The following is a 14,181-nucleotide window of genomic DNA, read 5'->3' as shown; positions in this document are numbered from 1 at the left end:
TAGCATGTCCCTGGGTCTTCCTTTTCCTCTGCTGTGTCCTGTGTTTTGCTGCACAGGTGACCAATGCATCCTAAACTCTCTTCTCCTCGCAATCCCATTCCCTAACAGAGAATTTGAGCATAACCCCAGCCCCATAGCTCTGCCATGAATTGCTATGGCACAGCACCATTATTGGAAAAAATTTGCTGCAATGATTTACAGCTGCTGCCCTGCAGCTCCTGAATGTTTTTCTCCTGTGCCCTTTGCTCCCCAAGACTGCAGTTCTCCAGGTGGCAGAGGTGACCATGGCTCCAAAGACACCAACCACCTCTGCCTGTTCCTGCCCCCAGCACAGGCTGACACCTCTGGTGGCAGAAAGAGCCACCAGTGCTTGTCCTTCTCATCAGCACAGCGAGGGGTGAGCATGATGGAGGTCCAGGAAGTAACAAGCTTCAAAGGAGCTGCAGGATTCCAGGCAGCTGGGCTAGGCTGGGCATTGCCACTGGAGTGGCAGAACGAGGCCCCAGGGGCAGCCAGCACCCTGCTTTGGGCATCCCACCTCCCACCAGGCTGGAAATCTGGTCTGAGTGCCCAGGTGGGTGCCAGGATTTCACCTGGCAGCCCACCCAGCCACCCCACAGCACCCAGCACTCCATGGCCACAGCATGGAGCATCCCCAGCTCACCTGGGACCTTGCTGTATCCTGCACCCCTGAGGGCAGCAGCTCCCAGGCTGGGCAGGAGCTCCCCAGCTGCAGCTTTTTAAAGCTCTGAGCCCTCAGGTGCAGGTGATGATGTTGATGCCCACCCTCATGGCCATCCCCACCGGCCCCAGTCCAGCAGCCCCAGCTCTGCCCCTTTTTACCCGAGGCCATGCCAAAGCCCTGTCCCCTTGCCGTGCCACAGACAGAGAGCACAGACCGGCAGAGGCTTCGTTTAAAGAGCTTTATTAGCTGCAGCAAGTCTGATGGTGGCAGGCTGGGGGGCAGCAGGGGAGCAGCGCCCGGCACCCGGGCGGGGAGGCTCGGGACCCCACTCTCCTTCCCCACAGCTCCGTCACCAGTGGCCGTGGTCACCCGTGCGGGCAGCAGGGACGGGCTCTGCTGTTTGCACTGCGACACAAGAGCCCGTGGGCCAGACCCTGCCCGGGGCAACGTGGTGCTGTGGCCTGGTGGGGAGGGATGTTTGACCGAGAGGGGCCGAGAGCCACGGCAGCACGGGCAGCGGGACGGGGCCACGCTGGACGGGGCTGGCGGGTGAGCGCCCCATCCTCTGTGAGATGCGAGGGGAGGAGGAGTGATGGGTGAAGGGGCCAGCGCCGATGGCACACCTTCCCGGGCATACACGGAGCACGGGCAGCTGCCTGGCTGAGCGATGCCAGGAATGGGCCGTGCCGTCCTTCCTCTGCTGAGCTCAGGCCTTGACGTGCTGCTGGGGGCTGCGGGCAGGCAGGGGCAGGGCAGGGCAGGGGGGATACACACGGGCTCTAGGATGGAGGCTGGAACTAAGATACGCACTGTGGGGCTGGAACCGAGCAACTAAACGGGGCAACCTACAGGAACAGGCGGCTGGGTCTGCGAAGCACGGGGGAGGGCAGGGAGGGTCCCGTGGGCAGGAGGGCCCCACTGGGCAGAGAGCGGGGACACAGCACAGCCCGCGGCACCACGGTGGCAGCGGCAGCGGCAGCGGGCGCCCACCCGCACAAGGCCGGGGGGATGGGGACCACCACGTGTGGGCACATGCCCTGGCCCCGGGCACAGCCCCGGCGATGCAGCCACGGCACTGACAGGTCCGGCTCCCACACCACGCCGAGCCCTGGCACCGCTGGGCCCCGTGGCTGGGGAGAAACCCGCGGCGCCCTGTGGGAGAGGGAGGTGGCGAGGGGTGCTGGACAAGACGGGGTGGTGGGGCCAGTCTCTGGCAGGGGGTGCGGGACCCTTGGTGGCTCCGCTGAGTCCGGGGCGGAGGGGGGCTCCGGCGTCCCCCCGCACCGCCCACCTACAGCACACAGGAGGTGTCTGCCGAGCGCTTCTTCAGCTCCTTCCCGGCTTTGTGGTGGTGGTGGTGGTGTGCGTGGGCTGAGCCCGGCGCGGCGAGCTCTGCCAGCGGCGCCTCCCGCAGCTCGGTGTCCTGGGGGTGCCCCGGGCCCCCCGCTGCCTCCACCCGCAGGTACGCCTTCACCTTGTGGTGCCGTGCCTTGCCGTCGCTGGAGTCGATCACCCGGCACTCGTACGTCCCCTCGTCCTCCAGCTTCACTCGCGACAGCCGCAGCTTGTGGGAGATGTTGCTGCCGACCACCTTCACCACCTGCATCGGGGCAGACGGGCGGTCAGGGGGGCCCCAGGACTCCCGCTGCCCCCCCCAGACACCCGGGTCAGTGCCACCCCCGACCGTGTGCCACCACACCACGCTACGCCCCGGCTGGCGAGGACATGGTAAAGGCTGGTGAAGTTGGTGCAGGGGGGACCCAGCCCCAGCCTGGGCCCGCAGGATGATGGAAGCCCCAGCTCACACCCGGCCACGCAGGGCTCGGAGATCGATGCGGAACCACGCTGGCTAATTAGCTTTTCTACCAAATTGATTCGCTCTCAGTATTTATCACCCAATGAAATTTAAGACTTACTCACTAGCCAGAGCCGTGGCTGCTCTGGGCTGGGTCAATAAATCAGATTTATAACCCACCCCGAGGCCCCTGGCTCTGTTCCCTATAATCACACTGGATGGCAAAGGCCGTTTTTCTATTCGCCACTGCATTTGTTAGCTGAGGATTTTATGGTGTTTGGAAACGGGGCTGGAGAGGGGCAAAACCCACCCCAAACAGCACAGGAGGCAGCGTGGGGACCAGGACCCCTCAATGTCCCCTCACTGTGGTGGCATCCAGTGCTGGAACATGAAGACACCTGCCCACACGTGCACATACAAGCACATACAAACACACATGAGCACACACAAGCTGCTGCATTCAGCTGCCCTGCACACCATGGGCTGCTGAGAGGGAGCTGGTGCCACAGGTCACAGCCAGGGCCACCCCAAACAGCATCTCAGGGCTGCTCAGTGGCCATGTGCAGCCGTGAGCCCCAATCCTGCACTGCTCCAAGTGTGGGTCTCTCGGGACAGGACAAGCCCTGGTGCAAGTGTGGCCAGATGCTGAGACTGTCATGGGAAAGGAGCTTCAAAAAAACCTCTTTGTCGAGAGAGCCAGAAGTCACTGAAATTAATGGCTGGGAAATTTAGAACTAATAAAATAAAACCCCAATTTGCTGGTGCCACCAGTGGCCATGGAGCCGCTACCCAGCAGGTCACTGAGCCTCAGGAGGGAAGATTTTATGACAGGCCATAACTCCTGTGGCTCCACCAGCACAGGCAGGGCAGCGACAGCCCTCACTGCCCATGGGAATGGGGCAGAGCCCCGGCATGGCCAGGATGGGCAGATTTGCTGTGCCCAGCCCCAGCTCAGCCCTGTGCTCTGCCGTTGGATTCAAAGGGGGGAGAAAATAAACCCAAACTCATCATGTTTCACAGCTCTTCATCCCTGCAAAGCATTTCCAGCACCAGGTGTGTTTGGTGAATAATACACGGCCAAGGGGTGCCTGGCACGGTGGCTCCTCCTCGGGATTTACATCCCCCCCTCACTGTTTGACCCTGCTGTTTGTTCCCTGTCACCTGCTGTTGTGGCTGTACCTCACGTTCCATCAGAACCGCCCATGCTCATTTACCTCCTCCATTCCATAAACACTTAATGACCAAGGACATTTGAAATAACAACAAAAAAAGGTTTGAAGCTCCAGCCTCTCCCTGCTGGCTGGATCTGGAGGAAGCAGCAGAGACCTCGAATGATTCAAAACAAATCCTGGTTACACTCACACACCCGTCAATTCCATCCCAGCGTGCAATTAACTGCCTAATTATGCTGAAACATGCACTGGTTGAACTGAGAGGAGTGCTGGCCCCAGGATGGCTCCGTGCACCCACCACAGCCCCTCCTGCCCCTGGAGCAGGGCCTGGGTGGAATGCAGGGAGCAGCAGCCCCCTGAGCTGAGCAGACAGGGCCTGGCAGAGCCCAGCAGCAGTCCTGGAACTTTGCTGCCTGTGGGGCAAAGACCCACAGCACCCTGGTGAGGAACAGATCCTGGAAGAACCCACTTAGGTTTGGATATGGATTGTGGGTGTCAATTAATCAAAGCGGACATGACCGCTGGAGGGGGATTTGTTACCATCAAGAGAGCCATGCACTGATCCTGCAAGTGAGTGCTGAAAGGTGATGCTCTCCCTTGGGAAGGGCTCCCCAGGGATGAGAGACTGGTCCTGGGTGTGGGGGGCACCCATCTGAGAAGCCACGGGTGCCTGACCAACCCCATCCCCCCTTGCTCACTCAGTGAAGGAAAATAGAAGTGCCAGGAGCGGGTGCCAGGTAACAGTGGGAAGCTTTCCAGCACTGCTCTGTGTCTGTGGCACCCCCAAATGCAGAGCTCCCCAAGGCAGGGAGGGCCAGGGGGGCACACACCTGGCAGCAGAAGGCCAAGAGTGTTTTATTTAACTGATTAGCAGCTCCTCATTCTGCTCACATGAGCCTAAATGGCTTTGGGATGCTAATCCGCCGAGTCAATTGGATTATTTTATCCCTGGCATTAATGTGTCACTCAGATGCCGGACGAGGCTCAGGGTCCAGGCTGTGCCTCTCAGTGCCAGGGAGAGCAGGGCAGCCACCCCTCACCCCGGTCACCCTCAGGACTGAGCCAAGGCAGACCCAGGTCTCCCACCCTGGTGTTCCCAGCCTGTGGCACTGGGACCAGCAGAATGTCCTGCTGAGCCCTCAACAAGAACCATCACCCAAACTCACGCTGATTTTTGTCGCCTCTTTCCCGGGCTCCTCTGGTGGTGATGATTTCAGCTGTGGAAAAAGCAGGGTAGGGGGAGACCAGAGAGGGAAGAGAAATGGTCAGTTCAGCCCACCAGACTCCTTCCCACTCCCAGGATGCCTGCCCCAAGCAGGAAGGAAGAGGGAGAAAGGGGGAAGAGAGGAGAGTCTGCCCAACCCCAGCAAACCCAGGCACCCAGGGCAGATGAAGTCACACTGGGTACCCGGGATGGGAGGGACCAGCAGCAGCACAGCAGCCAGGGAGCATAGGAGTGCTCACCCACAGGTTCTGCTGCATCTCAGCTCCAGGTGCTCCCCACGGTCCAGGAGTGGGGATGGAGCCCTGATCACTGTGGCATCACTGCTGCAAGGAGTGACCCCTGTCCCTGGAACTCTGTCCCCATCACTGCCAGCACCTGCCCCATTGCCACCAATCTTCCCTCCTGCAGCCACAGGCTGTGCATTCCCAGCGCCTCCAACACCCTTGGCCCTGCCCACCCTCGACCCCTGGCAGGCCTCCACCCATGCTGGCAGCACTGCCCTGAGGCTCCTCAGTTTATGGCAACACCAGCAGCAGCCCTGCCAAAGTCACTACAATAAAGACTCATTAAAATCCCCAAAGCTGTTTCCCATTCTTTGGCCCTTATCTCTGTGTGAACAGAGAGAGAAATAAAGAGAGGCTGTTTGCCGGACGAGTACACAGGGGAACAGGGGACAAGGGAGGGGTGGAGGGTGCAGGGCCAGGAGGGATGAGCTGGTGATGAGATAGGCAAAGGCACAAGCACAAAAAAAAAAAAAAAAAAAAAAAAAAGACAAAGCCTCAGCATGGGACGGATCCTGGCAATGGGCCAGGCAGCCCCTTGGCTGGGAAGGGCGGCCAGGACAGCCCAGCCCCACTGGCCCCGGAGCATCCTCGGTGCAGCTGGACGTCGAGCAGCCCATGCAGCCAATTAATTGCACCACAGGACCCTCGGCTGCTCTGTCAGAGCAGAGGGTGAAACCCTGCTCTGCAGGTCCAGCCAGCACCGGGGGTGCTGCTGCGGGTCGGGGTCCCACCAAAACCCAGCAGTGGCTGCAAACAAAGCCCTTCCCCATGGCAAGTGCAGGCAAGGGCTCTGCCTGAAGGGCTCTGCCGTTCCTTGCTGCCGTGGAGGAGGAGGACGAGGGGCATTACCTGACTGGAAGCCCACGTCTGTTTGTCCGTCCAGTCCTTGTGGTTGCGGACGTACCACCACTGGATCTCAAGGGAGTAGGAGGGGGAGCCGCTGCCGCGGAAGGAACACGCCATCTCCACATCCTCACCCGCCTGCGCCGTCATGTCGTGGGGGGTCTCGGTGAAGAGAGCTGCTGGAGACAGAGCGAGGGCTGTGGGTGCCTGCGGGGACGTAGCACTGTCCCGGTGAAGGACAATGCCACCGGCCACACAGGCAGAGTCACCAGGAGTGCCTGGATCCTTCCCTGGCCAAACAGACCCAGCCCCTACGGCACAGCAGACAGGTCCTTGTCATCCCCAGCTTCTCCTTTCCCACACAAGTGTCCCCTCCCCACCCCCAGCAGAGGTGCCTGCCCCCCACCCAGGCACTTTGCAAAGAGCAGTGGGGGGAAAGGGAGGGAGCAGAAACCTGTGGTCCCTGCTCGCTCAGCATCCCTCAGACCCCTGCCCCAGAACGAGCGCGGGACCTGCCACACCTCTGAGGTGAAGGAAATAAATAGAGCATGATTGCATCTCGTTCAGATCAGGACATAACTGAAAAACAAATCCTCACTTAATGCGGCCCCAAACAGGCTCCCACACGCCATATGGTTTGCTTTCCTCGCTCAAAACAAATATTGTTCAGAGATGTAATTAGAATTCTTTTCATCTCCTCTGGAGAGACTGTTGTTCCTCCGTACAGACGGCCCCAGTGTGCAGGGCACCGGCAAACGCTGCTGCCACGATCGGTGCGGTGGCTTCTCTGTGGCACAGCATGGGGACAGGGCAGCCTGCCCCCTGCACACCCCGGCACTGCTTCGGCTTCCGAGGGTGCCCTGTGCCTCCGGTCTTCACTCCCCACCTCACGCTGCCGGCACTGCTGGCTCACAGCCACAGTGCAGGTCCCATGGGAGCCACCGGAGCCCTCTGGGACACACAGCCTGTCGAGAGCAACACTCTCTCCAGCCCTGATCCCTCTGAAAACCAATTATCACCAGCCCAGACAAAAAGTTAATACTTCTAATATCTCCCTGTCCCTCTGGACGCATGGAAATCCCATCCACTTATCGCTTTCCTTTAATCCATCTCAGCAGGGAACAGAGAAAAATACCCAACGCCGGGGTTTACCAAGGCAGGGTGTCCTGGTGGGGTTCCTGGTGCTGTTCCCACATCCCGTTCACCCAGAGCCTGGTGCCAGCAGCCACATGGATTCTGTGCTGGGGAGGGAGGGAACCCCAGGCAAGGGAACAGCTCTAGTGACCAAGGGTTGTGGGAGGAGCAGGGGGGTCTTCTTGGCACAGGACAAAGGGTTCCTCCATGCTCCAAGCCATGACTGGGCACAACAGCTGAGGCTATTGTGTCCAGTCATTGACCAGCACTCGCCCACCCATTCCCTGGCTGCAGCCAGGATCAGGCTCTTGCCCCGCAGAATTCCTGCTGGCAGGAGCAATGGCCAGAGCCAGTGGGTCCCAGCAGAGCCTGCACCAGGCCCCCAGCCACCACAGCTCCAGCAGTGCAGAGGTGGGGTAATGGCCTGAGGGCTCCAGCCAGGTCCAAATTACTGTGAACACAATTAAAATCTGCTCCCACAGACGGGAATTTGGCAGATAAGCTGAGAAAAGGCTGGATTGAATCAAGCGCCTTCTTTCTTTCCGATTTTAATTGGGAAGCGTATGTACTAATTAACCCCAGAGCTCAGCCACCTCCAAGCACATCCAGAGGAGCATAGATCCTGCAGATGGATACCCAGGGTCATCACTTTTGCTGGGGACACATCTTTCACATATGTCCTCCAGCAGCACCATGTGCCTTGCCTGATGGATGCCGTGGACCCAAACCCCACCTGGAGAGAGGTGACTCAGTGCCCCCCAGCCCTGCCCCTCACAGGGACCCCAGTGGGGATCAGGGTCCCCCCAGGCAGCCCCCAGGCTGGGCATAGACCCTGCACTGTGTTGGCCAAGCTGCTTGGACACTGCTCCTGTGAACGCTGGACAAGTCACCAACTCTGGCCACTGCCCTATCCCCCCAGTGTCCCGGTCCCTGCCCCCCCAGCCCCATCCCTCTCCCCCCACTGACACTGGAGCCTCATCCCCACAGAGGGAGGGAGGGGGCCGCCGCTCCGTGTGCTTTATGGCCTGCTACCTGTCATAAACTGAGAACACTAGGATCAATAAATCTTCCAGGAAATAAAAATCAGGGGAAATAAAATGAACTCAATGGGGAAACACAGATAAACAGAATTGAAAATGCCTGCTGGGACAGCTTGGTGCTCTCATAAACCAGAGACAGACCTGCGGTGGGCACATCCCTCACCTTGGTCACGCTCTGCACGGGGAGGGGGCTCCTGCAGCGGGGATGGGACTGTGCTGGGGCAAGAGCAGGTCGTGCATTGCCCCGAGCACCTGGAAATGACCTCAGACCCCTGCTCCATCCCCCTGCCTCGTCCGTAGGCCCCACGCAGCACAGAAAGCCGTGCAGCCCCAGGAGCCCAGCAGGACTCTGCCTGCTGCCTGCCATTCCTCAGCTGTGCCAGCCTCCACAGCCCCCCACCACAGCCCCCACACGGCACCAAGGACAACACCAGAGCAGCGTCAGGGGCACCAACTCAGGCTAATGGTTTTGTAAAGATGTACCAAAGGACAATGAAATATGCATTGGACATTTGCAAACTCCTGTTAATCACCTGGTCAGCGCAGGTTCCTGCTCCGGGAGGAATTTTTTCCCTAAGCACGGAGTCAGAAGCCTCTTTCTCTGCCCAGCGGAGCTGGAGCCCCTCTCTGGAGCTGCAGCCGGGCTGGTGGGGTGACAGCCAAGCAGGCGGTGGGGCTGGGGCTGGCTCCGTCCCACACTGGGCAGGGACAGGGGCTGGGGGAGCTGAAATGTCCCTCTGCTCCTGCTCCTGCCCGCTGGAGTGTCCATCCAGACCTGCCCTGCCTCCCTGGTGTGGGGCCGGCTCTGACCTGCTGGGTTTGTGCTGCACCGCTGCAGGAAAAGCAAATGAGTCCAAGAGAATCCACCACCACTGACACTCTCCCCAGGCACCCACAGCCCCTCCGGCACCGTCCCCTCCCCAGACATCCACGACCTCCCCAGCACCCTCCCCTTCCCAGGAGCCCACGGCTCCCGTGGCTGATGGACAGCGACAGCCCCGGCTTCAGGGGCGCCATGTCCTGCCGGCAGCAAAGGCACCCGGGACCCGGCACACGGACAGGGCAGGGACAGAGAGACACATGGACCCTCCTGGCTGCCACGGACCCCCCAGCCCTTGGCCTGGGAAAGAGCCATCCCGGGAGATCGGGAGGCACCCTCCGGATGGATCCAGAAGAGAGCTGGGCACTACCCCAGTGCCTGTGTGACCGATACCCCACCATGGGGACCCCGGATCTGCCAGAGGCTGCTGCACAGGTCGGGCTGCAGCCTCCCTCCCCTCCCCTTCCCACCGCCACGAGCAGCTGTGGATGCGTCTCCTCCTGACAAGGCTGCGAGCAGGGATGCTGACCCCGGGGCGCTGAAAACACATCGCGGTGCGAACCGCTGCATAAACACGGCGTGACGGCCGCGTCACTGCTGAGAGAGGCCAGGTGGCCCCGGCCCCGGCAGCTGAGCGGGCAGAGCACTTTGGCGGGGAGCGCTGCTCTCCTCCAGCCATCTCCCTTCCCACGAGACGCGTCAGGCTGGAGCGTCGCGGCCGTGGCTGGGGCCGGGAGGCTCCCACCACACGCTGGGGATGGCAGCGCCATTGCTCTGCCCCTCTTTACTGTCATATGAGCAGCAGAAGGAGCTCAAATTTGCAGCATGTGAGTTAAAACAAAAAAAAACCCACCTAACTCAGTGAATGTGATCAGGCCAGCACTCACCTCACCAGAGAGCTGGAATTAACCTTGAAAACTGCAGATGTTTCCAGCAGTGCCCCTTCGTGTTGGGCTGCCCCAGCTCCTGTCCCCAGCGCTTCCCACTCCCCTAATGTTTAACCCCCTCAGCAAGAGCGAGGTCAGTGGTGAGTGTCTCCAGTCTGGCCCCGGCTACACCAAGCTTTGCCCATGGAAGGGGACTTGCTGCTCCCATCTGGGTCCTGGGGACTCACAGTTCTCAGAAAATTCCCTCCCAAGGGGCTCAAGGAAGAGCTGCTATTTGATAGTATAAGTAGCAAAGCCCTAAAACGGCCTTTTTTTGACAGCTCCCTGTGGAGCTCCAGCAGTGTGTGCAGCCAGCCTGCAGCCACCCCTCGCTCTGGTGCTGCTCTCTGCCAGGGGATGACTCCCAGCAGCCAGGGGAGGATTCTCACCTGGAATCATTCTGTAGGAATGGGAAGGGGCAGACAGGATCAGCCCCCCTGGTCTCACACCCAGCACCCAAAACCCGAGCCACTGGCACCGGCAGCTGCTGCCAAGAGCTGCCCACACCGCACACAGGTGCTGGTACCATCCCCCAGAGCTGGCAGTGCCTGGTGCTCATGGACACGGCACCTTCCAGCCCGGCTCTGCCCACCCCACCACTGCTGAGCTCATCCCAGTCCAGCTGCGCACGGAGCACACGATACAAGTCATGAATGCACCCGACACAACCGAGCCCAACCAACATCCCCGGTGCTCAATCGGGCACCCACCGCAGATGGAGCCATAGGGAGGGGACAGCCAGGCAGGAAAGGGGAAACAGGAGGGGAAACAGCCACGGAACAGAGGAGCTCGGAGAGAGCCAGAGCTGTCAAGGACAGGGCCAGGAAGGGCTGTCTGTCCCAAGATGCACAAGTCCCACTCACACCATGAACCAAAAATCCCAGAGGAGCCGTGAAGGGGAGAGGGTCCAGCAGGTGCCCACTTGGGCATCCATCTGGCCCCGGAGCAGCCCCTGGTGAAGAAGGCAGCAGTGCAGAGCCTCCAGCTCCCTGGCCCACTCCAGGTCCTCACTCCAGCCCTGCCGTGCTGCCCACAGCTCCCAGACCGTGTGCAGCCGTGCCGGCTGTTGGTTGATTCCTGCCTCGCTCATGGGGAACGTTATGATTAAAATTAGCTGTCACTGTCCTAACGTAATAATTCCCAGTGTCTGGCCCGTCGTCTGTCAGCCGCTTCAAGGGAAGAGAAAGCCCAGACGTTTGATGAGGAGAGGTGTCAGATGTAATTGCGCTGAATGACTGCACGAACAGCAGCAGGAAAAACACATCGCGTGGAGAATTCCCACCAGGAAGTGTGCAAAAATCCGGCAGAATGCAAAGTGTTTATGAAAGTAATTGATAGAATAATCACTGGGGTGTGCGGGAACGGAGCAGGGCAGCGCCCTGGGGAGCCGGGGCACCGCTCTCTCCAGCCTGCAGCCGCGGCTCTGCTGAGGCGAGGCGATATCGCCTGTACAGGATGCCGGGAAGAAGCCGGGCAGCTCCTCCTCACGGCACAGCTCCCCTGCCCCGCTCCAGAGCCAGCAGGCTGGGAAAGCGGCTGGAGCTTCCCAGCCAGTGCATGAGAAAGCCGATGGCAGCAACCCAGCGTGCACAGGCTGCAATGGGGGGCATGAATAATTGAAGGAGCCAGGCTGAGGAGAGGAGAGAAGGGGGAGAGGCAGCAGCACTGTGGGTAGGGAAGGGATGGTGGGAAGAATCCTCCGGCTCAGATGCTCTCACGGGGCAGTTGGAGCCCATTCTGGTTTCATCCTTGCCACAGGCAGAGCCTTTGCTGTGGCGGCAGGTAAAGGACTTTCTTTGACTGTGACTTTTCTCTCCCCACAGCCGTGGCTGCCCTGCGAGCAGAACCCCGCTGCCCACTGTGGGGTGGCAGGATGGGGGAGGTGCCCGCGCCCCAGGGGTGCTCATGGCCACTCGCCGATGCCTGCGGAGCACACGCTGCTCCCGGTCAATTCCCGGCTGCATCCGGCGTGGACAAATTGAAAGGAAGAATGAACGCACTCCGGGGCTGTGGCAGAGCCTTGTGATGCCGTGGAGGCTCCTCCAGGCCTCCAGCACCGGGCAGAGATGGCAGCGAGCTCTGGGCGCTTCCTGCTGCGGGCAGAGCCTGGCAGGACCTGCCCGTGCCCGCCAGCCACGGCCGAACCCATCCCGCTGGCCACAGCCCCTCTCCCGCTCCACGTCTCCAACCTGCTGGACTCTCGTGGTGTGGAGGCAAAGCTGCACCAGCCAGTAATGAAATGATCAGTCTCCGATCTGCTAAACAGCGATTTATACAGGTTTTCAGCACACACAGCTTTTATCAAATTGGTATTCACCTACTGAACACAAATGGCTTATTATACATGACCCACTTATTCACTGCTTTTCAGTATCGTTAATAAAGGTTTCTGTTGTGATTAAGTGAGTTGCTGCAGAACTGCTCGAGTAGCAAGCTGTAATGTGGCTCCAAAGTGCACTCGCCCTCCCAGAATATTTCATCTCCTTTGGCTCCCTGTTCCCTCACAGCGACCATTTCACTATTTATTTGCCTATTGCTGAATTTCTGTGGGGAGCAGCAGTGGCTAATGGAGGCTCTTCACCCACCTTTCCGTCTGGCATGCCAGCCTGGCAGGTCTGGAAACTCTCCTGCTGTGAACCCCCAATGCAGAGGCTGACCATCCCTTCCCTGGGCAGGCAGGTGCCTGCCAGCCCACGCACTGCTGCGGGACACCACGAACTGCGGGACACCTCACACCTGCCACCCTGGCATGGCCCGAGGCGTGTGCCTGGAGGCTCCTCGGGGCAGACAGTGGGTCCCTCCGCACACGGGAGGCCCCGGAGCTGGGCGGGGGGAAGAGCTGGGACCGGGGCACCCAGCATGTCCCCGTGGTCACCCCTCGGGCTGAGATTAAACGTGCCCGTGTCACTCCACAGAGAGCGAGGAGGGTCTCAGCAGCCTCCTCCGAGGGGTCTTGGTGCCCTGTCACCTTCTCGATACCCACGAGGGAGCTGCCCCTACGCCAGGTTCCTCACCGGAGGGTGCAGGATGCAGAAGGAGGTTCCCCTTCCCAACCCCGGTGGATCCCAGCGGGCTCGGCAGCACGGACCCGCCGAACCGCCGTGCACCGGAGAGAGCGGAGGAGCGGGAGGCGGCGGGGAGCCCCGCTGCCGGGCGTGGGGCATCGCACGGCGGGGCGGGCGGCGGCACCGGGAGGCGCACCGAGATGCTCACGGACGCGGGGTGCGGGTGGTGGCGGCGACGCCGTGAGACACACGGAGACGGGGTGCGGACGGCGGCGGGCACCGGGAGGCGCACCGGGAGGTTCACGGACGCGGGGTGCGGGTGGCTGCAGGCGCCGGGACGCACCGTGCGGAGCCCCCGACTCGGCAGCCCAGCGGCGAAGGCAGCGGCCGCCCCCCGGGCTCCGGAGACGGGAGCGGCGAAGCCCAACCCCAGCTCGCCCCGGCTGCCCCCCGCTCCTCGAGCCGCCGGCGCGACGGACCGCGACACGGAGCTGCCCTCGGCGGCGGAGCCCGACCGGGATCCCCGATCCCCCGCACCCGTCCCGCTGTCCGAGCAGGAGCCGCCCCGACCCGCCGCCAGCCCCGCGGGGCACCGAGCCCCGGGAGCTCCCGCCGCTCAGCCGCCCCCTTCCCGAGCCCCGGCCGCCGTCGCCGCCTCACCGCTGCCCGCCGCCGGGGCGTCCCACGGGGGGTGCCGGGAGGCGGCGCCGAGCTGCAGGTAGAGCCCCAGGTAGTGGAAAATCCCCAGGGCCAGGGCCAGGGCGCCCATCTTGCCGCGGGCGCGTCCGTCCCGGGGGCGGCGGCGCCGCCGGGCCGAGCCCTGTCCCCGGGGCTGCGCCGCGGTCCCGGCGCCGCCGCGCTGCGGAGCTCTTCCCTCGCGCGGAGGGCGCCGCGCGCCGAGGCGGTGCCGCGGCTCGCCCGGAGCCTCCCCCGCCCGGCGGAGGGATCCCGGCCCGCGCGCACCCCCCAAGTTTTTTTCCCACGGTTCATCCTCAAAGCGCGCGGGGCGGGGCCGCACCCACGCGGGACCCCCGGCACCGCCGGGACCCCCGGCACCGCCGGGACCCCCCCGCATTGCCCCGCACCGCCTGGAACCCCCGGCACCGCCGGGACCCCCCCCGCATTGCCCCGCACCGCCTGGAACCCCCGGCACCGCCGGGACCCCCCCGCATTGCCCCGCACCGCCTGGAACCCCCTGCACCGCCGGGACCCCCCCGCATTGCCCCGCACCGCCTGGAACCCCCGGCACCGC

At 62.1% G+C, this 14,181-nt stretch overlaps 1 protein-coding gene across 2 annotated transcripts; it reads right to left on the bottom strand.

Moving 5' to 3' along the window:
* Nucleotides 1-909: 909 nt before the first annotated feature.
* Nucleotides 910-13,797, bottom strand: VSTM2L (V-set and transmembrane domain containing 2 like). 2 transcript variants are annotated; one of them, XM_053993315.1, is made up of 4 exons: nt 13,590-13,797; nt 6,011-6,183; nt 4,819-4,869; nt 910-2,285 (listed from the first exon to the last, which is right to left on the bottom strand). In XM_053993315.1, exons 1-4 carry the CDS (start codon nt 13,696-13,698, stop codon nt 1,977-1,979), a joined length of 642 nt encoding a protein of 213 aa, XP_053849290.1. In that variant the 5' UTR covers nt 13,699-13,797; the 3' UTR covers nt 910-1,976. The 2 variants fall into 2 exon arrangements, with proteins under 2 accessions (XP_053849290.1, XP_053849291.1); XM_053993316.1 differs by having other exon boundaries at nt 6,011-6,180.
* Between the last annotated feature and the right edge of the window lie 384 nt (nt 13,798-14,181).

This window comes from Vidua macroura, chromosome 17 (assembly GCF_024509145.1).
Source record: "Vidua macroura isolate BioBank_ID:100142 chromosome 17, ASM2450914v1, whole genome shotgun sequence".
NCBI classification, from domain to species: domain Eukaryota; kingdom Metazoa; phylum Chordata; class Aves; order Passeriformes; family Viduidae; genus Vidua; species Vidua macroura.
Note: the sequence above shows the minus strand (reverse complement) of the source record. Positions and strands in the feature narration are given on the sequence as shown.

Coding starts and splice junctions, on each gene's coding strand:
- VSTM2L (XM_053993315.1), bottom strand. CDS start 13,698: ATGGGCGCCCTGGCCCTGGCCCTGGGGATTTTCCACTACCTGGGGCTC. Junction 4,870..6,010: donor AGACGTGGGCTTCCAGTCAG/GTAATGCCCCTC, acceptor CTTTTTCCACAG/CTGAAATCATCACCACCAGA. Junction 2,286..4,818: donor AAGAGGCGACAAAAATCAGC/GTGAGTTTGGGT, acceptor GCCCCGATGCAG/GTGGTGAAGGTGGTCGGCAG.